The sequence below is a fragment of the Tubulanus polymorphus genome, chromosome 9 (genome assembly GCF_964204645.1).
Source record: "Tubulanus polymorphus chromosome 9, tnTubPoly1.2, whole genome shotgun sequence".
Classification (NCBI taxonomy): Eukaryota; Metazoa; Nemertea; class Palaeonemertea; order Tubulaniformes; family Tubulanidae; genus Tubulanus; species Tubulanus polymorphus.
In genome coordinates this window covers 15,425,941-15,448,396 of record NC_134033.1, presented here as the reverse complement: position 1 = coordinate 15,448,396, position 22,456 = coordinate 15,425,941, and the positions used below count along the sequence as shown (strand labels likewise).

Genomic DNA, 22,456 nt, shown 5'->3' with positions numbered 1-22,456 from the left:
AACACGTCGAGTTTTTCCTAGGGTTAATTCGATCGATGTTAGTTCTATAATCCACCACCGTGTTGGCAGCACTGGTGAATTTACTTTCACTTTAATCGGATCGGGTTGTTAAAAGTTCATTCGACCGCGACCGGTCTTAACTTAAGTGAGTATTGAGCGCTTGGCTTGGACCAGGAGCGATCGTAGTCAGTAACCTGTCTGTGGTTTAGTTTCACGATCGGATATTTTCACAAACCACAGTCAGGAATGGGAAGGTCATTTTTGTATGAAATCTTCGTCAGCCAATTTGACTGACGAGTAATTTGCCTGGCATTTCATTGTCTCTTAAGATATCCGTTAAATTTTTGTTGTAATCGACACACAACAGATTCGTAGTTTGTCTGATACCTATAACAGCTCACCTGACGATCTAAATCCATGTGCAAATCGGCCGTAAAGTGAGAGTAAATTTCCGTAGAGTCAACAGCTGCCATTTTAAAAATTACTGGAGGTGCTGGCACCTGTGGACTGAGGCCAGGACAACAGCACAAACTAACGAAGCGAAACGACGAAATTGAAAAATATTAAGAAATCAACCCTTATTCACATTTTTCTTTTACCAGAATTTATTAATTCATTATTTATAATGGAAAACACGAAGATTTGAAATATAGGTTGGAAAACCATCAAAAATAAAAATTGTCGTTTCGTCTTGAAAGTTTTATCTAAATCCTTGTAGGTCCCCTTGTCTTATCATGCCACATGTGCAATACAGAGAAATGGCGGCCAATGGCGAAATTTGTAAGGAAATTAATTAATTTCTCAAAATAATGTTGATTAATCACTCGAAACATACATAGAATTGGATTATTTCGAAAGGTACCTGTGTTAGTTTGTGAATTAAGCCATTAATTGTGGACTGAAGTGGATAGAAAGTATATTTTTGAAGTGTTACTTTTTTCAACCGTGTTTTGGTCCTTGTCATCCCTAACCAGGCTAACGTTGGTATAAGCCCATCCGATTATAAAAAGCTTACCACCAACGATTAGGTAACTAACTAGAGCGATCGAGTCCTTTTTTCGGCACGTAGAACTTTCTACTAAATTAGGTGCCCCCCAGATATTTTGGAGAAGTGCACTACAAATGGCCCTTGCAAATATAAGTGTTGTTCTATGCCCCCCTAACTAGACCTGCCCTTTTTCGTACCTGTCTTTTTTTGTATTTCTCCCCCCCCCCCAAAAAAAAAAATATTTAAATGGACAGTTCTGACTATAACTGGACTGCAGGCGTATTCGAAGCAATTTTTGATTGCTGCGGCCAAATTCCGATTCTGAAGGTTCTTAATATTGCTGCAGCGAATTAACTTAATTTCTTCGAAAACGTGGTTTCAACGAGAAAAATAAACGTCATTCAGTAAATTGTTGCCGCGGCTGCAGTCGCTGCGGTTCCGACGCCACTGGACTGTAGGGGTAGTTTAGTCAGTAACTGGACTGCTATTTTAGTGGTATCTAATTTTGGCTGCTGATGGGGTTTAAAAGCCTATAATCATGATATTTCTTCAAACTTTTTCAGACGGCGCACGCCGATATAATGGCACACACTTGTTGACGGCGCACACCGCTGATATGGATCCTTTATGCATTGACGATGATGATGACGATGATGAGGTGAAGGTCATCACTGGGAAGAAGGAGACGGATGTTGCTGGAAATAGATTGAAAAGGAGATGTAATAAGCCGACGCGTTATACTGGAATTATCGATTTAACCATCGAAGTGAGTGATGACAAAAAATCCTGACCAATTACAGTAAACTGGGATCGCAATTTATTTCGATATTAATTTATTGATTTATTTAACTCTAGGCCGAAGTTATCCAAGTTCCCAGCGATGACGACGAGATTCCGGAACCGCCGAGTCCTGGCCCGCATCCGGACCCGCCGAGTCCTGGCCCGCATCCGGAACCGAGTTCTGACGATGACGATATCAAAATTGAACCGAAATATTCTCAAGACGATGACGATGATGACGTGGTTTTAATTTCTTCATCCGACGAGGAGGAGGAGGAAAATGAGGAGACCGTTAGCAGACGGATGGTATCGAATGTGTCTGCCGCTCCTGAACGTAGACAGTCCGGTAACGAACGTAGCGCTTACGAACTCTGGCAGGATATCGACGATTCGTGCCGGACGAACTCGCGTCCGCCGGCGAGAAAATCGATATCGCTTCACGATCTCGCGCGAGATTTCCGTTTCCACGTCGACGACCTCGGCGCGACGATCGATCGGATCGCGTTGCGTGGCAACAGCGCTAAGAACGAACGCGAGGAGTTGAACGCGAAAAAACCTCCGCCAAATAACGCGAACAACGCGGAAAGGGTTAACGCGGCGACGGGTAACCTGAAAATACGGGTCACGGATGATATGGCGGCAATTTTTAGGAATGTTCTCATAAAGAATTCGGATTCATCAAATGCGGGACAAGGGGAAAACGGGACGGACAATTCAGGAAAATGGTTTCCGGATGAGAACGATTTACTGGATCTCAGTAATTCGAGCGCGGAGAACAGTGATAACGGCGTAAATGTAGAAAATACGCCGCCGGCAGCGCCCCCTATTATCCACATCGTCGCGACGACCGTACCGACGAGGTCGAACACGTCGCGATTGGACGCCATCATCGAATCATTCCCGGACGTCAAAACGGAACCGCAACAAAACGACGATTCTGGCCTTAATAATAGTAATAATAATAATAATAAAAATTATAATAATAATAATAAACGTAATTTGCCGAATGCGTGTAGCGTTGTTCGGAATAAGAAATCGAAAATGGATCCTTTTCTGCTCGAACCGGAGCAAAACGTTTTTGCCGATGAATGTCGTAGTTCGTCGAAAAACTCCGACGTTCAAAATGCGAAACGGAATTCGAATGACGCGGGTCGTACCGATCGGCGGTACCTGCTAAACGGTGATCCGACGTGGTTCCAGCAGTCAGACAGCTACAGCGACGGTTCGGTTTTATCTCGCGCTGAGAAAATCGGCAAATGTTTCGATTCGACGCTCGCTGTAGTTTTCGAACAAAACGATCGACTAATGCGTAGACTTCACTCGCGCAGTGGCTGCGCACCTGCTGCTGCTGCTGTTGCTGCTCGGAGTCAAACTCAACCGGCGTCTTTCGCATCTGTTGATCTCGACGTAGATGATCTACCCGATTTGGGGGATCATGCAGAGGAACAGTTAGATATAGCTGATGCTCCTGAGTTCGTAGAAGATGCTGAAGAACTGTTAGATGTAGCTGATGCACCTGACATGGCAGAGGAACTGTTAGATGTAGCTGATGCACCTGATTTGGTCGAGGATCTAGAGGAACTTGATACGGCAGATGAATCTGCCCTTTTAGACGTAGCCGATGAACCGGATTTGAAGACAGATTCGTTTGAATCAATTTTGTTAGACAAAGCTGATGCACCTGCTGTGTTAAGTTCACCTGATTATCATGATGATGCACCTGATCCGTTGAATGAAGCTGACGTACATGAACCACCGGGTAAAACCCGGGCACCCGATGAATCTCGAGATTCGAGAAAAGTTAAAAAAAGGCGCCATAAAATGTCCGCTAAAACGAGGAGGTCGTGGACGGGGTTGGCTACGACTTCGCGACGTACGTTCGATCGACACCGGACTCATTTAACGAGAGACGCCTCGAAAATCTGTGCGGATATCGATTCGAATTTAGCCAAATGTTCAACGCAATCGGATCAGCTACGAAAGATTCTCGGCACCGGACGCAGCGTCGTCGCCGGCGCCGCGAAAGACTCTGCGAAACTGTCGATGAAAGGACGCGACGACAAAAATAACGAGAAAATGTTGAAACGGTCGACGCGTTGTGAGAATGCGGGTAAATGTCGCGACGACGATGACGGGCGGCGGGAGAAACCGATCGAGAAACCGAGAAACGCTGATCGCGATCATTCGAACAAAATCGTTTCATCAGCTATGAAATTGAAGTTGAAATCATCGCTGTTACGTTGCGTGGATTTGGATAGACTGCCGTCTCCGAGGCAACAATCGTTAGACGATCATCGGTTACCGTCACGCGCGGATGAGGGTCAGTCGAAAGCGACCGAAAATCCGTCTGCTCCAAATATCATTAACGATAACGAATTATCAGTGATTGATATGAACAACCGAACAGACGTGAAGTCGAAATCTGAACCTGATCGGAATCAAACAGATTCAGTCGACATCGATCGGAATCAAATGGATTCAGTCGACATTGATCGGAATCAAATGGATTCAGTCGACATTGATCGGAATCAAATAGATTCAGTCGACATTGATCGGAATCAAATGGATTCAGTCGACATTGATCGGAATCAAATGGATTCAGTCGACATTGATCGGAATCAAATGGATTCAGTCGACATTGATCGGAATCAAGCGGTGTCTGTCGGCGACGACGACGATCGCGCGCGTGCGCCCGTTAAAAAGCGCGTTAGATTTTTGGATTCAGAATTGCCTCGGCCGCGGTATATCGAGACTCACATCGACTCCGACAGTCAACGGAACGAACAGAATGGGAGTCGTCCGTCGGTCGTTCTCTCGACTCCGATCAATCAGACGAGTTTATTGGAGAAAGTTCTACTCTGGAGACCGGAATGGCTCGCCGAACAACGTAAGACTTTCTAAATCAATCTGTATCTTATTCCACAGTTCTTTCTCAGTCCACGGTAGCCTATAACTGTTATCTCTAAAATCAGATGTTGGGCTACAATCCTCTCTCTGTAGGGATTCAAATCATCCTCCATCTCTACGGATTCAAACAATCCTCTATAGGGATTCAAATAATCTTCCCTTCGTAGGGATTCAAACAATCCTCCCTATCTATGAATTCAAACAATCTTCCCTCTGTAGGGATTCAAACAATCATCCCTCTGTAGGGAATCAAACAATCCTCCATCTGCAGGGATTCAAACAATCCTCCCTCTGTACGGATTCAAACCTAATGGTTTCGCAAGATCCTGCCACGTTCAAGTAATACAATCAGTTTAAATGCCTCCCCCAACCAGCGACTGACCTGATTAGATGAATTAACCATTTTCTCTGTAAAGATATAAAGACTTTGCTTTGCTAAGATTAATTTGAAGATGTTTGTTTTGAATTTAAGGATCGTTGTGGTATGTAGATTTCAGTGTGTTGATAGGTGTTGGATTTCCGCTGTATTTCATCCATGTGTGTGTTCGTGTGTCTATTTCCCTGTTTCTGGGTTTGTGTGTGGTAGTGGTGTCCATACAGGGCTGTCCTCGGTCACTTTCTTAATCTTTACTAGTTAATTTCAGGCACCATTCAACGCACCCATCATGATGTGGGGAGGGAACTCCAACCCGTATGTACGCAATTCTTAAAATTAGAATGTTAAAATTCGGTAAAGTTTGGAATGCTTTGGGCCCCTTGGTGTTCACTAAATGAATGTGTTCACATGGTGTTCACTAAATGAAGGTGTTCACATGGTGTTCGTTGTATGAAGTGTTCACTGAAGGTGTTTACTTGGTGTTCACTGTCTCTTTAGAACCAAATCATGATTTTGCCTCTCTTCAGAAACTTAGTAACCTAGTTATAATCATCACTTGCACCAGTTTAAAAGCGAATCTCTAATTTTTCATCAGTTTTTAGAACCAAATGATGATTGTGCAAAGTCATTATTTGGTCTAGAACGAAGTCACTATTGTGCAACGGTTTAGAACAGAGAGATTGTGTGCTTCGTTTTTGAAATCTCTTATAGCTTTTTGCTGAAAAACGATATATTAGGCCTATTATACAACCAATAACGTCCGTATGTTATCTTCTAGTATTGTTGCCTATGTTTTGTGTAATGTATTTAGATGGATATATGAAGAAGGGCTGCGACGTGCCTCCGCCCGATGTTTACAACGCGAATTGTCTACCGATACTGAAGGAATACGATAATCTGGACGAATACGTCGGCATTATGTTCAAAGTAGTTGAATTAAACGTGTGGGAAACAGTGAGTATCACTGATACAGTCATTCATTAGAGAGGAGAGGGAGAGGGAGAGCTGGGATAGAGAGAGGGAAAGGGAGAAGGAGAGGGAGAGCTAGGAGAGGGAGAGCCAGGAGAGGGAGAGGGAGTGGGAGAGCCAGGAGAGGGGGCGGGAGAGCCAGGAGAGGGAGATAGGGAGTGGGAGAGAGAGAGGGAGAGCTAGGAGAGGGAGAGGGAGTTACAGGAGAGGGAGAGGGAGTGGGAGAGCCAGGAGAGGGGGCGGGAGAGCCAGGAGAGGGAGATAGGGAGTGGGAGAGAGGGAGTGGAAGAGGGTGAGGGAGAGCTAGGAGAGGGAGAGCCAGGAGAGGGAGAGGGAGAGGGAGAGGGAGAGCTAGGAGAGGGAGAGCCAGGAGAGGGAGAGGGAGAGCCAGGAGAGGGAGAGCTAGGAGAGGTAGAGGGAGAGCCAGGAGAGGGAGAGGGAGAGGGAGAGCTAGGAGAGGTAGAGGGAGAGCCAGGAGAGGGAGAGGGAGAGGGAGAGCTAGGAGAGGGAGAGAGAGAGCCAGGAGAGGGAGAGAGGGAAAAGGAATGGGAGAGGGATAGCCAGGAGAGGTAGAGGGAGAGCCAGGAGAGGGAGAGGGTGAGTATATAGTTGTATAGCACATTTATTGTAGATTTTTGTCATTGTTTTGTAGATTTATTCATCATGGAAAAAACAACGTAATCAATGCCGTGAAACGATTCATTTTTGTCTGTCGCGCGAGATCCATAAAACTACCAGAGGAAGATTGATGACTTACAGATGTTACGGTACGTACCGGTTCTGTGGCCGGTTCTATAGTCAAGATTTAAGTACAAAAGTTATGTGGTTTTAAGACTGGTCTGGAGTGTTTAGTGTTTGCTACTGCTCTAAGTCGAAGCCATGAATATGCAACCAGCTCCTGGAGCCAGTTGCACAGTTATGACTTAAGTCAAAAAATCGTCTTAAATCTTAAGACTGGTCTTAACTTGTTAGATTGGCTAAGTTGGTCTTAAGTGTAAGTCATGACTATGCAACCGGCCCCTGGACTGGGGCTGAGGTTCAGAGGGGGTAACTGTGTAATTTAGGTTACAGTAAGAGTGGTCGTGATGCGTTATCTGTCGGTGACATCGGGACGACACGTTTAGAATCAACATCAAACCAGAAACAGCAGCAGAAACAGCAGCAGAAACAGCAGCAGAAACGGTTGACTTTTGTATTCGTGGAATCTATGAAAACGGAGGCATTAACACACGCGAATGTCGGCAGACTGCCCTGGCTGTGTCGGGATGAGGCTGATGGTAAGATTCCTCTCTACCTCACTGGTTGGCGATCCTCATGGGATCCTCGAAAAGCAATGACGCTTCATGTCTACAAAAATATCCTTCGAGGGCACTTTCTGTTAAACTACGGTCCAGTTTTCTAAAAAATTTCAGAAAGGTTTTTGTTCAGGGGCAAAGGGATAAATTAAGATAAGAAATTTTGTTGAACCCTCCAATCTGTCCTGAATCCAGGCACCGGTTTTATAGGCCGGAATTACCTTTAACCCTGGGGCAGGTTGCATAGTCAAGGCTTAGACTTAAGACCAGTCTAAGACCAACTTCGTTCTATAGCCAATCTAACAACTTAAGACCAGTCTTTAGATTTAAGATCATTTTTGGACTTAAGCCACGACTGTGCAACTGGCCCATGGGGCTAACTAAATTGAAAATGAATTAAGTTAGCCCCCCCCGGGTTAAAGGTAATACCAGTCAGTAAAACCAAATCTCGCGTATTGTGATTATTTACAGCGCTGGTTGCCGACTGCGAATTGCTATTCATCAGTTTCGACGTGAAGATCCGCTCGTGGCGCGACTATCCGTACCCGTTAAACGTACGTCTGAAACTGAATCCGGTCGTCGACATCTGCAACGGTCTATCTCAGATCGAGGCTCTACGATCGATGGAGCGTTCGAGCCTCGCTCCCGCGTTGCTGAAAAGTCGTCTGTTTGTTGATACGTTCCTAGAAACTGCAGCGTTTAATAATTACAGTTTACTGGTGAGTTTTGGGTTTACCTTTGTTAGCAATGCCCTTTCCAACAAGCTCCAGTTTTCGAGGCAAATCACTTTGCCCAAATTTATTATTCAGTTTCATCGATTAGTTTTGACTTAATCATATCCCAGCGGCTAATGCGCTCACTGCCGATTACAAATTCCAATTCTCATAGTTCCAGTTCTGCCATCATTGCCAATATCAGTGATCTTCATGTGCTGGAATTTTAGAGGGACTGCATTCATTGTTAAGTGTATGGCATTGTAATAGCTGCCGAAGTTGCAAAGCTTTCGATCCCCCCAAAAAATACAGAAAATTGAAGCTTAATTTTGGTGTAATTTTCTAATCTTTCAAACATCAAATCACGTACAATATTCAAACCCTGATTTAACATACTTCCGCAAATTTATCAATGCTGATTCACTGCTTATATCATTAAACAGTCTATTTAAATTGAATTTCGTTCTGAGATTTATGCAGTTTTGATTTTCACTGTTTCACTGTTTCAATTATCCGACCTTCGCAGAACTGTCCCTCGAAATTAGGTAAATTGAAACAATTGGCTTTCAATTTCAAATTGAAAGATGTCTCTTTTACGTTTCAGTCGTGGTTTAATAAATCACAAATGGTTGCGATTCAGGTGTCGTTGCACGGCGTATTAAACGACGAGAGTCGACCCAAGTGCGTTCTAGTGCAGGGCTTTCCGGGAACCGGTAAAACTCGCTGCGCTGTCGGTTTAGCCAAACAGATCGTACAGGTAAAATGGGATATACTTCTCTTAACCCTTTCAATGCGTCTACACCGCAGTGCGGTGTATGAATCGGTGATGGATTTTGCTATTACACTGCACTGCGCTGTATTGATGTAATTAGTAATTAGTTTATCTCTATTGAAAGATGGTAGCACCTGTCAAACATAGTGAAATATTAGTTACTAACGATACACCGCAGTGTAGACGCACTTTAGTGGTATTCCCGTTATTCAACACACAAGGGGTGGATTTTTTCAAAATTTTAAAATTATCTCCAGCACTATACGGGTATTGATTAGTCGACACTGAAAGGGTTAAACTTGAACGCGAGAATCCTGAAATTTATAACCGTTGCAACTCCAGAATGTGAATTAGATTCCATTGTCTATAACTCATATTATATCGCCTTAACTTTGAACAAAAATTCGAATCGATCTAGAGTTAGGAATCTACTGGGTCCGGAAAGGTGATGACCTATTTACAAAAGATCTTTTATCACATTATCAAATGACTTGACCCTTTCTTATAATATAGAAAAAAAACAACGCTAGGATTTTACTGTGCAGCGCGTGTGAGGAGAGCGCCGATTACATGACTTCGTTACTTCTAGCCGAACGCAACAAACAAGTAAAAAAACGTAAGTAGAAAACTATTTGAAAATGTTGCTAACTTTGGGAAGATACGCGACCCGCCGTTTTAGGACCAGTAAAGAGACTATTGTTATGTTCAACTTGTGCGTCTTGGTTTCTTAGGGATGTCCGAGTCGGCGCTGTTAAAGGTAGTCAGGGTAGGCAGATGTAGCGCCAATAGCCGGGTGAATGTTGTTTATCTGGATGAGTTAGCCATGAAAGGTTTGTACATGTATATCTCTTGAAAATGAACTACAAACACCAAACATTAGACATTTTATTAGCACACATTGATCTTTCACACTTCACATGTGTTCAGTACTTCACCTGAGACATTTTTAATTGAAAATGAACTACAAACCCCAGATATCAGCCATTTAATCAGCACACTTTCAAAAACTGATCGTCCACACTTCACATGTGTTCAGTACTTCACCTGAGACATTTCTTATTGAAAATGAACTACAAACACCAGACATTAAACAAAATCAGCAGATTATTTCAACTTTTTGATTTATTTACAGATTACAATCTAGTTGTATCGGAGAACAACGCCAACAGCAGCAGCAGCAGCAGCAGTGTAAAGTGCAGCAGTAGCAGCAGCAGCAGCAGCAGCATAGTAAGTGTAAATGCACTTGACATTAAGATCACTGCACTGTCGACTGTGTACCACGACTTGATGAGCAAAAATCACCATCGCTTGGTAAAAAAAATATCTGACATTCATTTTCGGAAAATATTCTCTTAGATTTATGATTAATCCTTTCCGTGCTAACAATTGATACCCTGAAGTGCTGGAGATAATTTGTACATTCTGGAAAATTCCACTCCAGGGTGTTGAATTACGGGTATATTACGGCTGAAAGGGTTAAAGTATTACATTTTTTTGACGGAATTTATTTGGAGACTCGAAACTAATTTTTCGTATTGAAATTTGTAAATTTAGGCGTCCGACATTGAAAGAGAAATCAATGCGAAAAAGAAAGAAAAGGCGCTCATCGAAAAAACTTTCAAAACAGACCCTCCAGTACGTAGAGAGACCAGACTGATCGAAATGTGTTTGTTGAACATTCTACAAAAGAGATGGCTGTCTCCGTAAATCCCCCTATGACATCATGTGTTTGTCAGTCACATCATGATGGTCACCTCCTTAAATCTCCCTTTGACATCATCCAATTGTGTAGTAGTTCGTTCTGCAGAACTTTCAACAGTTTTCCGTAATTTAGACTTATTGACTCTTCTAGAAAATATGGCTGCTCCCTTAAGATCCTCTTATGACATCATCACATTGCCTACCATACTTAGTCTATGTAAAGACCTTCATACCTGTTATATTCCCCTTATGATCGCATTAAATCGCTGAGTGATTTATTTTATTCGCCCTTTCACAAAGATGACTACCTCCATTGTAGGCGTCCCCAAGGGGGGGGGGTGCGAGGGTAGCAGACGCATCCCCTTTTCGAGATAGCTGACTTCTCAAATTTCTATGTTATCAATGGTTAAGATTTTTCTTGACTAGTCTTTTATCTCTAAATGATTCATTTAGAGCCTGGAAAACGTCTAAAGCTTCCAATTTTCAAAAAATTTTTTGGGGGGAGGCCCATCAGACATTGTGCATGGATACTGAATAGATGCTTATTCGAACCTCCCATGAAAATTCCTGGGGACGCCTTTGACCTTGAGTTCCCCCTATGACATCATCGATCGCTAACTGATCGGAGTATTTGAACGTGTATTGTTTTGTAGAGTGAAGAAACGTTGAATTCGCATAGAATTAAAATCATAGAAATGAGTCACGTTATTTGCGTATCGTTAACGGGCGATTCTGTGTTCAAACTGCGACGATTGTTAGAAAACGAACCAGATTTGAATTTCGACTGCGCGATTATTGATCAGGTGAGTGCATCTCACGTACACCTCACGTACACCAGACATACACTCAACATACACTTGACATACATCTCACATATACATTACCATACACCTCACATGCAACAGACATACACCTCGTATATACCAAACATACACGTCTCGTACACCAGACCTATTCCTTTGAGACAACAGACATGCACCTCACGCACACCAGACACCTCACATAGACCGGACATACACCACAAATCCACCAGACATACACCTCAAATAAAACATACACTTCAATAACAACAGACATACAACAAACATACACCGAACATACACCTGACATACCTCTCACATACACTTCACATACACCTGACATTGACCTCGCATGGGTTTTGATGCTTGTTTCGTTTTGTATTTTAAAGGCGTGCAATTTGACGGAGTTACAGACTCTTCTTCCAGTTCAGTTCGGAGTGTCGAAACTAGTCATGTTTGGTGATGTGTTCTCAGGGTCTCCTAAAATAATATTTGAGGTGAATTTACATTAAACCTTGTAGATTGATCCCGGCAGCAGATTGTCTTGAGTTTGTGCATGTTCTAGGCTACAGAGTGGCTGTAGGTTCTAGGCTGCCGAATGGCTGTAGGTTCTAGGCTGCAGATTGATACTGTATGATGCTAACACTAATTATTTACTCACTCACTATTTTACTCGATTAACCTGTTCTCCTCTATATATATATATACCCCAGTTTTTAGTCAATATCTCACACCTGACGATGATCTCTAGTGTGAGATCGAAACGTCGTGTTTTTTACATTTTAGAAATAGATTCTCGATTTTAAATTCTTTTAATCGTACATAGTGGGCTTTTATCCTATAACCCGTTCACCACGTGTGAGTGGTGGTTATCGGACTACTGTGATGCTAACGTGTCTCTTCTCATTTTAAACAGGATGCCAGAAATAAAATATTTGACCAGTCGTTATTTGAACGATTGGTCAGTATTTTCACGCCAACGCGTCGATCATCGGGACCGATAATGAAACTAACGGAGCAGTACCGAATGAACGTCGAGTTAACCAGATATCTGAATCGATATTTCTACCAATCGCAGATGTTGACATCAAGGTGTGTCTACTCGCTAAGTTTGAATAATTTTTGAAAAATGTTAACCCTAATCTTTAACCCTTTCAGTGCTGACTTATCAATACCCTATAGTGCTGGAGATGATTAGATAATTTAAAAGAATTCCACCCTAGTGTGTTGAATAACGGGAATACCGCTATAATGCGTCTACACCGCGGTGCAGTGTATCGTTAGTTACTAGTAATTCACTATGTTTGACACGTGCTGCCATTTTTCAAGAGAGATAATTAGTAATTACTAATGACATCAATACACCACAGTGCGGTGTACTAGCAAAATCCATCACTGATTTGTACACCGCACTGCGGTGTAGACGCACTGAAAGGGTTAAAACGAATGAATTCTTATTCACAGGCGATTGATTCCGTGGCACGACAGGCAAATGATGCAACCCTATCTAATATACAACCTGCCTTACTCGTCTCAGAAACATCATCTCGGGTAAGTGGAAACTGGATCGATTGCCATCTGACCTCACCTGAAAATCATGGAAAAACTCGGGGAAATCAGAAAAATCTAGAATTAAATCATAGAATTTTATGAATATTACCAAAATCCCAGGGAATTTGGAATTTTACCAAAAAAAACTTGAAAAACTCAGGGAGTTTGGATAAAGCTATTGACCACGTGTTTCTCTATTAGTTCGTGATTCACTAAAAAATGAATGAATTGTAACATTTGAAACCTATAAATTTCTCTGATTTACTCAGAGGGAGTTTTGTGCGTGATCACATGGAAAAATCAGGGAAAACTGAGGGGATTTGTAAATTGGCAGAAAGTGGCCCTCATCGAAATCCGTTCGAAATTTCGACTCTAATTTCTAATCGTCGTTTTATTCAGGGACGTTATAAACGAAGATGAGGCCGTGTTCGTCGTCGAACTCGTTAAGAATCTTCTCGCTCAAACTCAGCCGTCGTCCATCGTCGTCGTAACGCCTTATTCCGCTCAGAGACGCTTCATCGACGCGAAACTGCAAAACAGGTACAGCAGAAACTACGCTCTCGGTCCAAGTTCACGGAAAAAAGCTTAACTCAGATTTTTGGTTAGTTACAGTCGACCTCCGATATACCGCCCTCCCATCTACAGCCACCCCCGCCTACCGCCAGGTTTTCTCAATGTACATCTCTATACAAATACATAGTTAAACAGCCCCGATATATCGCCATACTCTCTATACCACCAAAATCGTTCTGCGCCGATGTGGGCGGTATATCGGGGCTTGACTGTACTATTGTGGTCACTTCAATGAGGACAACAAATCAAACTTTAGCCATTTTTAGCCCACTTGGGACTGAAGTCCCAGCGGGCTATTACGTCGTCCATCTGTCCGTCGGTGGAACTGGAACTGGATCAGGTCCGCGCCAAGTCCGCATCAGTTCCGGATCATCAGTTTCTAACTCGATTTTTGGTTTATTTTCAGCGATGTCGTCGTCGATGTTTGCACCGATGATAATCTTCCCGTTCATGAAAAATCGTACGCCATTTTGAGCTGCGTTAAAACGATAGCGAAAACGCCGAGTAGAGGGTACGTGTGACACATTATAAACGGGTTCCCTACGACTCCTCAATTCCTCCAAAACTCCTTCAAAACAGAAAATGCTTTTAAAAGTGCCTGAAACTCCTTTTATTTTACCAAAATGTCCCAAAAACTTCTTATTTTTTTGAGAAATAGGAATTGATACAGTTGGGACCTGGATTTTTAATATAGTAATTTATTCTAAATAAAGAAGTAATGAAAGTGATGCAGACGCTTCCTCGAAATTTAAAAATGTTCTCCTTTAAAACTCCTTATATCCAGGAATGACTGATTTGTAGGGACCATGTTTAAATATGCGGCATTGGACTGTCCTTGTGACCTGACGTGGTAGATTTCTCTTGACTTTGTTCAGTTTTGTTTTGGTTGTTTTCAGGTTTTTGTCAATGAAAAAGTGTTTGAATGTTGCTTTAACTAGATGTAAATATGGGTTGTATATCGTCGGTCATTTCTCAAAAACTGATCCTGTAAGTCCATTGTATTGATTAGGGGTACATTCAGTTCGGATTGGGAAACAAGGAACTGTGGAACTTAAATCCTGTACCCAGTTCCACAGTTGTGTCGATCTAATTTGACAGTTCCCCACAATGGTGTAGTTTCAATTCCACTGTTGTGCGGGTTAAATTTGATTCTGGACCCTCTTCCACAGTTGTGTAGGTTTAATTCCACCCTAAACCCAGTTCTACAGTTGTGTGGAATTAATTCCACTCTGAACCCAGTTCCACAGTTATGTGGAATAAATTCCACTCTGTGCCCAGTTCCACAGTTGAGTGGGTTTGATTTGACTCTGGATCCAGTTCCACATTTATGTGGGTTTAGTTTGACTCTGGGTCCAGTTCCACAGTTGAGTGGGTTTGATTTGACTCTGGATCCAGTTCCACATTTATGTGGGTTTAGTTTGACTCTGGATCCAGTTCCACAGTTGTGTGGGTTTAATTTGACTCTGAATCCAGTTCCACAGTTGAGCGGGTTTAAATTTTCATGATCAATACTTATACATCATATATGATCTAAGATTTTGCTGTGGAAATAAAAAAGTTATTTCGTTTGTAGGTGTTTAATGAATATTGGTGTAATCTGGTGCACGATGCGAGGAGTAGAGGTCTAGTTTACGATATTCCGTCTGCAATGAAAGTCAACTGGGCCGCTTCGTTGATCATGAAAAAACAACCACAGATCGTAAAACCGACGACGAAACCGGTTCAAACTGGTAGGTAATACAGTCGCACTCGGTAAATCAATCACATAAATCAAATCAAGTCAAATAAATCATCAGGGTCCAGTTCCACAGTTCTGAGTTAAGGTTTAACTCTGAGTTAACTAATTGAAAATGAACTAACTTTAACTCAGAGTTAACTCTAACTCACAACTGTGGAACCGGGTCCAGATCACTTAAGTCATCTCTATTTCATATTTTTAATCCAATTTACTAAAGTGTGTTAGTCTTCATTTCGATAATTCATCACAGTATTGAAGTTGTCTCTTCTTTTAGCCGCAATTTGTATACTATTTCCAATCCAATTTACTAAGTATAACTTTTGTAATTTTGCTAAGTCATCTATATTTTTTTATTTCCAAGTTTTGTATTTCCAATTCCATTTTACTACGGGTCAATCATGATTTGGATCGGTCATCGACATAATGATGACTTCGTGACTTTCACTGTTATACAGTCAAGCCCCCGAAATATACTGCGCCCACATCGGTGCAGAACGATTTAGGCGGTATAGAGAGTATGGTGGTATATCGGGGGTGTTTTATTATGTATTTGTATTGAGATGTACATTGAGAAAACCTGGCGGTAGGCGGGGTGGTGGTAAATGGGAGGGCGGTATATCGGGGTTTGACTGTAGTTCTTATACTTTAGATATCATACCAATTGATGTTTGGTTGAACGCACACAAGCTTTTCTGGAATTTTGACGTTTATTTTCATTTCTATTTTTCAGCTACGATCGGGCCGCAGAATTATTAAAACTATTCAAGTAACAACAGTTGCAACTTACTCAAGACATACAGGGGCGGATCCAGAGGCATGTTGTGACCATGTCGACCAATAAGAAGGGCATATATTCTTAATCTAGGGCGGAAAGGCATATCAGCAAAATTTTTGAAAATTTACTATCATTTTAGAGCTTTCTGAGCATCTCTGAGAGGCATTTAGTCAAGAAACATAGGTTATATATCTGATATATCTATTATATAATGTGTTATATGTTATCTAATAAGTTATATATCTAATAGGTTATATATTTAGGAAAAATATCTATTATGTATCCCAGGTGATTACTATAAAAAATAAAAAGGCACTTTCAAACTCCGACCATGTCGGGAGACACGGCCTAAATCCACCCCTGACATATCTACTTACACTGTATAACCCATTGCCTGATATGTATTTAAAAAGTTTTCGCTGCATTTCATAATTTTTCATTCCCTGAAATCAGCTTGACAACGAATCAAACTTAATATGACAGTTACCGTTTTTGAGCTTAGAACGTTATGTCAAATTGGTTTTATCGTCTACGTAATCGTTATTCCGTAATTCATCGCGGCGGTTTCTCTGTCATCGCCGCGGCCACAAAATGGTCGAAATTGTCCAATATGAAACGTCCACATTAGACTGTACGCTTGCTTCCGATCTTGTGGGACCATGAATTCCGTATTCGGGGTGCATTTAGTTTCATCCTCCCTGTGCAGGGACTCGAACCTGATGGCATCGCTATACTCAGCCACGGCACGAACACCTGCATCAGTAGACCGGGTGCGCAGGTACATGCGCAGCTTTCCGAACGAAAACTGGCGGCACCAATCAGATTGCTCGTTGTATAATCGTTGAGGCAAATTTCAAGGAAGAACTATAAATGGGAAAACCCGGGATAAAATAAAACGGGATTTCTGATTGGCTTAAAATCACATCACCTTAACTGCGCATGTATCTGCGCACACGGTCGATTATGGCATGGTTTCGTGCCGTGGCAATCTCGATGCCATCAGGTTCGAATCCCTGCCGGGGGAGGATGATTTAGTTTGTGCACAACGAATTGAGTATTAAGAAAATTTGTTATATATATGCGTATTGTCCAATAGCAATAGACTCCCTGGCATTAAACGCAGTCTACTCTACCTCTTATATGTGTATTGTGTAATTTTCCATGAATTTCAACTTAAAGACAATTATGTATTATTTTTTATCTTCATTATTTCATAATTAATACTCGAGCACATTTATGTTTTGATAGAATCAAAGTTACCGGTATCTATTGATAAAAACGAAAAAATAAATGAATTTTTTTCGAAAGAATGTTTTTGTTTTTATATGTTTTTTTTTGTTTTTGGTTGGAGTTAGTTCAATGTTTTGTCGGCGAATTCCCTGATTTCAGCTATTGCCACACGTAAACCAAGTGCCCCGATTGCTGCCCTTCGACCAAATGCCCTACAGCTACACTGGGATCTAGTGCCCTTATTGCTTCACTCTGATCAAGTGCCCTATTACTGCACTGGGATCTAGTGCCCTTATTGCTTCACTCCGATCAAGTGCCCTATTACTGCACTGGGATCTAGTGCCCTTATTGCTTCACTCCGATCAAGTGCCCTATTACTGCACTGGGATCTAGTGCCCTTATTGCTTCACTCCGATCAAGTGCCCTACAACTGCACTGGGATCTAGTGCCCTTATTGCTTCACTCCGATCAAGTGCCCTACAACTGCACTGGGATCTAGTGCCCTTATTGCTTCACTCCGATCAAGTGCCCTACAACTGCACTGGGATCTAGTGCCCCTATTTACAAAGGTACAAAAGCACCAGTGAAATGAAATCATGAAATCATGAAATCATGCGTCGTGGGGCCAGGGGACTGGTGGAGCGATACACGGAGCCCTGGCAAGCGAGGGTGGTATTGTTTGGGATGAAATGAGTTTTGATGATCGTTGTTCTCCTCGCTTGCCAGGGGTCCAGTATCACTCCCGAACTCGCTTCCACCAGCCCCCTGGCCTCACGAAGCGTGATTTCATTACTGGCGCTGTTGCGCATGACGTCATATATCGATTTGCGAAATACTTCCTTGTTCGGTAAAACGTTCGCTGATTAGTCCATTTAACGGGAAAACCAACAGAAGTCTACTGTCGGTTTGTTACAAGCGCTGTGATTGGTACGACCGGATTCTGGTCGGCTAGTAACGACTCCAACGACTCGTGAGGTCAAGGGGTTCGGGGAACAGCTTTAGCGTAGTGGGTTCGAATCCCTTGACGGGTGAAGATGTCCTTCAGCGTGCGTTATGTTTTTACCTCCTTGAAAAATTCGTAGCACCGGTAAGACCTGAATACTCGATATGATGATACGCAATGTTGACTTATCAAAAGCTGGCCAAAGATCCCTGAACTATGTATAAACTATAAAAACCGACGCGAAGCCGCAATTCATGAATTTTATGATCGCGATGAACAGGTGGATGGGAGTTTATAGTCATTTAATAGCTCAAAGTTTAGGTATCTTATCATTTTCTGCTGATATAAAATGAGGTTCTAAATTCGACCAGGAGACAGGAGACGTCACTGTTGTAGAGAGAAACAACACGAAGTTCCGATTTGAAAAGGTTGGTAAAAATTCGTTTTTTTTAATGAGCAAACTTGACGCTTAATCGATGTTGGATCGAAGCTTAGCTGAAAAATTGCTGATAGGCTACGTACCGGTTAGTCAGTAACCTGTCTTTGGTTTAGTTTCACGATCTGATATATTTTCAATCACAAACCACATAAGCCCATCCGATTATAAAAAGCTTACCACCAACGATTGGGTTCAAACTCAAAACTAGGTGTGAGTGGATCATGATCAGTTAGGTCTGTCCTACAACTTTTGAGATGATTGTTACAATCATCTCAAAAGTTGAAAATGTAGGTCTGCCTGATGAGTTAAATCCGTCCCACTAACGATGTTGTAAACTAATTGCAGCACCCTCACTTGCCAGGGTTCGATTGCCTCCCTCCGCATTGGTCTATAAATTGCCCAATATTTCTTGGGTGGACACAGATCCACTCAGCGCAAATCTTGGCCGGTATAAAGACCAGGTTACTGTACGGCCAGGGTTATAGTGTTGGTATGATCTTCGGCGGGGAGCCATACAAACACTGGCAAGCGAGGATGACTTAACTATGTAACTGGCTACAATTTTTCAGTTTTAGTGATTATTTTCAGTATCACAATGAAGTTCATATTGGTCTGTTTGATTCTCGGGTTAGTGACAGTGGCTGTCGCGCACGGTAAGATAATCAGCTACAAAAAAAATGATATCTCGCGTCTTTCGGGAGCCCGGTGCCAGACTAGGCCCGTCCAATCTTTCGCACTGATGCGCAAAAGGATTGTCCCGTGCGCTTGTTCGACACGGCCATAAACGTCGGACCAGACCAAATTTAACCACTGGTCAAATTGTTTTTGAAGAATGCCGACTGATTTTGGACAGTGACTTGCCTCACTTGCCACAACATGGTTTTGATAGCATTCTAGTGTCAAGCGAGTGATTCACGCACCAACGCGCTCCCTGATTAAACACGGGGGCAAAATTTGACCCGGGAAAAAACTGAACTGTGGCCTTTAGCTCATTCAATTTTGGTGGTACATACCTGATAGAAGTCTTATTAGGACCAGAAATGACTGGCAGTTGACCTAAAACATTGAATAAAACATTCAATACATTTGAAACTGCATTGAGGGATATCCAAAATGTCTGCACTGAAAGGGATTAAAAAGAGAAAAGTGATTCCGATCCATGATTTGAAAGAATGACGATATGTTTCCATGCCTTAAAAAAACTGAAACAAAATTATGATATTATGTTCCCTGTCTTTTATCCAAACACAGAAGCTCAACAAAAAGCGAAGAGGCAGTTTAGCTATTTTCGATCGGGCAACAACAATGACAACTCGAAAAGGCAGGCGACCTACTTAAACAAATCGGATAAGTTTGAAAACGATAAGATTATCTGTTTTTGGGAAGACGCGAATATGCGCGATGCCTATGCGCGTCAAGGCGGAACAATCGGTTGTAGGTTCCCGCAACCGATGCGGCCATTCGGACTGTGGCATTGCGCGCTGAAAAAACCGCTTTGCCCACTCGCTTAAACTGGAAGAAAAACCGCAAAATCTATATCTTATTCTGTAAATTCGATGTAATTCGGTTCAAGCAATCAGTAAAACACGTGAACATCATTTACTAATATGTAATATTTATCTCTGTCTGGGTGGTCTGCCTCCAAGGCGCATGATCCGGTCTCGTCTGCAGTTTCTATCAGTTAAAACGACGCCATGTTGCGAAATTTTGCAAAACAACACTACAGCTAGTAAAATGCAGCTGTAGGCGAATCTAAGGGTCGAGGGGTTTAGGGTGTCTCCGTGTGCGCGAACGTTTACTAATTGTGATATCAATCATATAAATTAATGATGAAACTAATCAAATGTTTATCAATCGCTGTTTTGGGCCGTCTGCCAGAAATTACTGCAGGTACGTATTAAATGCACACATTTTTTTATGAATGCACTTTTCATTGAAAATGAAAAAAAAGACTATCATTTATATACCTGAGAAAATACTGCGCTTGACACCCCTGCCCAAATTTCTGGATCCCCCTCAAATGCCATGTTGTAGATCTGACTGCGCGCGTTCCATGTACCCCGGCGGACTCTGTGTTTACCCCGGGGTTGATTGCCTCTGTTGATCACGTGCCCCACCCGGACAGTAGTATATATCTCAGAGTTCCTGTTACCGTCTGCGACTACCCTAGAATTAGCATTACACCTCGTGCTTTTTCAGATAACACTTCGTGTCCGGTACTACAAACTAAATTGAAACAAATTAAACAAATTAGAAATCATTTGCTGGTTAGGAATTTTGGATTTATTTTGATGGTTTATATAACGGATATCCGGTTTTAGCGAACAATTCACCGCAAACATGATTTATTTCCATCAGATTCGAATCACTGATTGATTTATTCCATTTATACGAGTTTGCCACTGAGTCTTTCGGCGAGGGCTGGTAGATATTAGTTCTTCGCGCGTTCGGATCTGCCTGCGTCATTTTCGACAGCCACGTTTTTACTTGAACCGGAACTCGGTCTAAACCGATCGCCTCATAAACACGTGACGTTTGACCAATCGGATCGCGCGCTATGTCCTCGTACGTCACTTCGTGTAAACTATAAAGCGGGTTCTGGACTTTCAGTTGTTCTAACGATTCGATACGATTTAACATAAATTGACAAATGGAATTCGCAACGTGAGGTATATTTTCGGTTTTGAAATGATGAATGTGAGATCTAGAATTTAGAATCCCTCTCGGATCGCGCAGTAAATGTATAACATGCCAACTAGGATCTGACCTCATCAGCAGCTCGATCAGCTCCGCGTCGAAGCGTATAATCTTGATGACGCGAATTCGCGATTTTTTGCATTGATTTTCAAATTCGGTGACACATTTTGCCACCACCGGTCTAACGTTCTTTGATTTACGTGCAGTTTCAACGCATTTCACGAACTCCGGTCCCCCGAGTCGGGTTTTCAGATAAATTTGCAAACGGGCGAGTGTGGTGGCCTGTACTCGGTGAAGGTCGCACGAAACATATTCATTCAGTACCTTCGTGAATTTCTCTTTTCCTGGTAATCTGAAAATAAATTTCACGAATTATGAATAATAAATCAAGAAAACTAAAAAAGCTCCCGGTAAAAAATCTGACCCTTTGAGTTCAAACATCGGAAACAATTAGTGATTTCATCTCTATAGTCAAAACTTGCAATAACTTCCAATAAGCCCTCAGGAATCATCTATAATTTTTTGCCGAAATTTTCAACAAAATTGCCACCTCATCATTGACCATCTCCAAAACACAGCGTCAGTGGCAGTTGCAGCGGTGACGGGAGTGGCAGCAGCAGGAAACTTACCCATCCTTATCGATATCGATTCCGAGTCTGCCGAGGAAAATATCAGGTTCGTATAGATAAAACACCGACGGATTCTGATTGAAAGTCTCCCCGAAGAATGACGAACCGCCGCGATAGTGCGTGAACAGTAGAACCTTCATCGGTCCTGATTCCACTTTTTGATCTGCGCTCGGCGTGTCCCTAGTGTCCAGTGATGTTTTTGGATTAGAAACCAATAAAACTGTGACCATCACTACAAACAAAAACTTATCATTGAAAGAGCAACCATTTTGACCGGAACTTAGAGAACGGCAATTCTAACCGGAACTAAAAGAACTGCCATTTTGATCGGAGCTTAGAGAACGGCCATTTTGACCGGGAATTATAGAACGGCCATTTTGACCGGAACTAAAAGAACTGCCATTTTGACCGGAACTTAGTGAACGGCCACTGACCGGCTCGGAAATGATAGAGCGGCCACTTTGACCGAAAATGAGTAGAACGGCCATTTTGACCGGCAATTATAGAACGGCCATTTTGACCGGAAATTAGAGAAAAGCCATTTCGACGGGAAACGGGAACAAATGTTACAGTCATTATA

The 22,456-nt window shown here is 42.2% G+C and overlaps 2 protein-coding genes and 1 long non-coding RNA gene across 5 annotated transcripts; 2 read left to right on the top strand and 1 right to left on the bottom strand.

The window, feature by feature from the left end:
- Positions 1-2,788: 2,788 nt before the first annotated feature.
- On the top strand, positions 2,789-17,198 carry LOC141910965 (putative helicase senataxin). Of its 3 annotated transcripts, XM_074801864.1 has the most exons (19): positions 2,789-4,655; positions 5,863-6,005; positions 6,673-6,787; positions 7,085-7,297; positions 7,787-8,034; positions 8,633-8,785; positions 9,314-9,416; positions 9,532-9,630; positions 9,933-10,027; positions 10,355-10,435; positions 11,155-11,304; positions 11,691-11,798; positions 12,218-12,393; positions 12,766-12,852; positions 13,252-13,392; positions 13,832-13,936; positions 14,322-14,412; positions 14,999-15,155; positions 15,894-17,198. In XM_074801864.1, the coding sequence occupies exons 1-19, from the start codon at positions 2,810-2,812 to the stop codon at positions 15,917-15,919; spliced, it is 4,137 nt and encodes a 1,378-aa protein (XP_074657965.1). In that variant the 5' UTR covers positions 2,789-2,809; the 3' UTR covers positions 15,920-17,198. The 3 variants fall into 3 exon arrangements, 2 of the variants coding, with proteins under 2 accessions (XP_074657965.1, XP_074657966.1); XR_012619952.1 differs by lacking the exon at positions 14,322-14,412; XM_074801865.1 differs by lacking the exon at positions 10,355-10,435.
- Positions 17,199-18,453: 1,255 nt separating this feature from the next.
- On the top strand, positions 18,454-20,158 carry LOC141910978 (uncharacterized). The gene is made up of 3 exons (XR_012619953.1): positions 18,454-18,539; positions 19,139-19,203; positions 19,802-20,158. It is a non-coding gene; the product is annotated as an uncharacterized LOC141910978 (long non-coding RNA).
- Positions 20,159-20,833: 675 nt separating this feature from the next.
- On the bottom strand, positions 20,834-22,106 carry LOC141910608 (carbohydrate sulfotransferase 4-like). Its single transcript, XM_074801300.1, has 2 exons — positions 21,877-22,106; positions 20,834-21,599 (listed from the first exon to the last, which is right to left on the bottom strand). Exons 1-2 carry the CDS (start codon positions 22,104-22,106, stop codon positions 20,834-20,836), a joined length of 996 nt encoding a protein of 331 aa, XP_074657401.1.
- Positions 22,107-22,456: the final 350 nt, after the last annotated feature.

Bases quoted from the DNA above. Each gene is read 5' to 3' on its own strand.
- LOC141910965 (XM_074801864.1), top strand. From the start codon at position 2,810: ATGGATCCTTTTCTGCTCGAACCGGAGCAAAACGTTTTTGCCGATGAA. The intron at 6,788-7,084 runs GTACGTACCGGT...TGTGTAATTTAG, and splicing joins GATGACTTACAGATGTTACG to GTTACAGTAAGAGTGGTCGT. The intron at 11,799-12,217 runs GTGAATTTACAT...CATTTTAAACAG, and splicing joins CTCCTAAAATAATATTTGAG to GATGCCAGAAATAAAATATT.
- LOC141910608 (XM_074801300.1), bottom strand. From the start codon at position 22,106: ATGGTCACAGTTTTATTGGTTTCTAATCCAAAAACATCACTGGACACT. The intron at 21,600-21,876 runs GTAAGTTTCCTG...ATTTATTTTCAG, and splicing joins ATCGATATCGATAAGGATGG to ATTACCAGGAAAAGAGAAAT.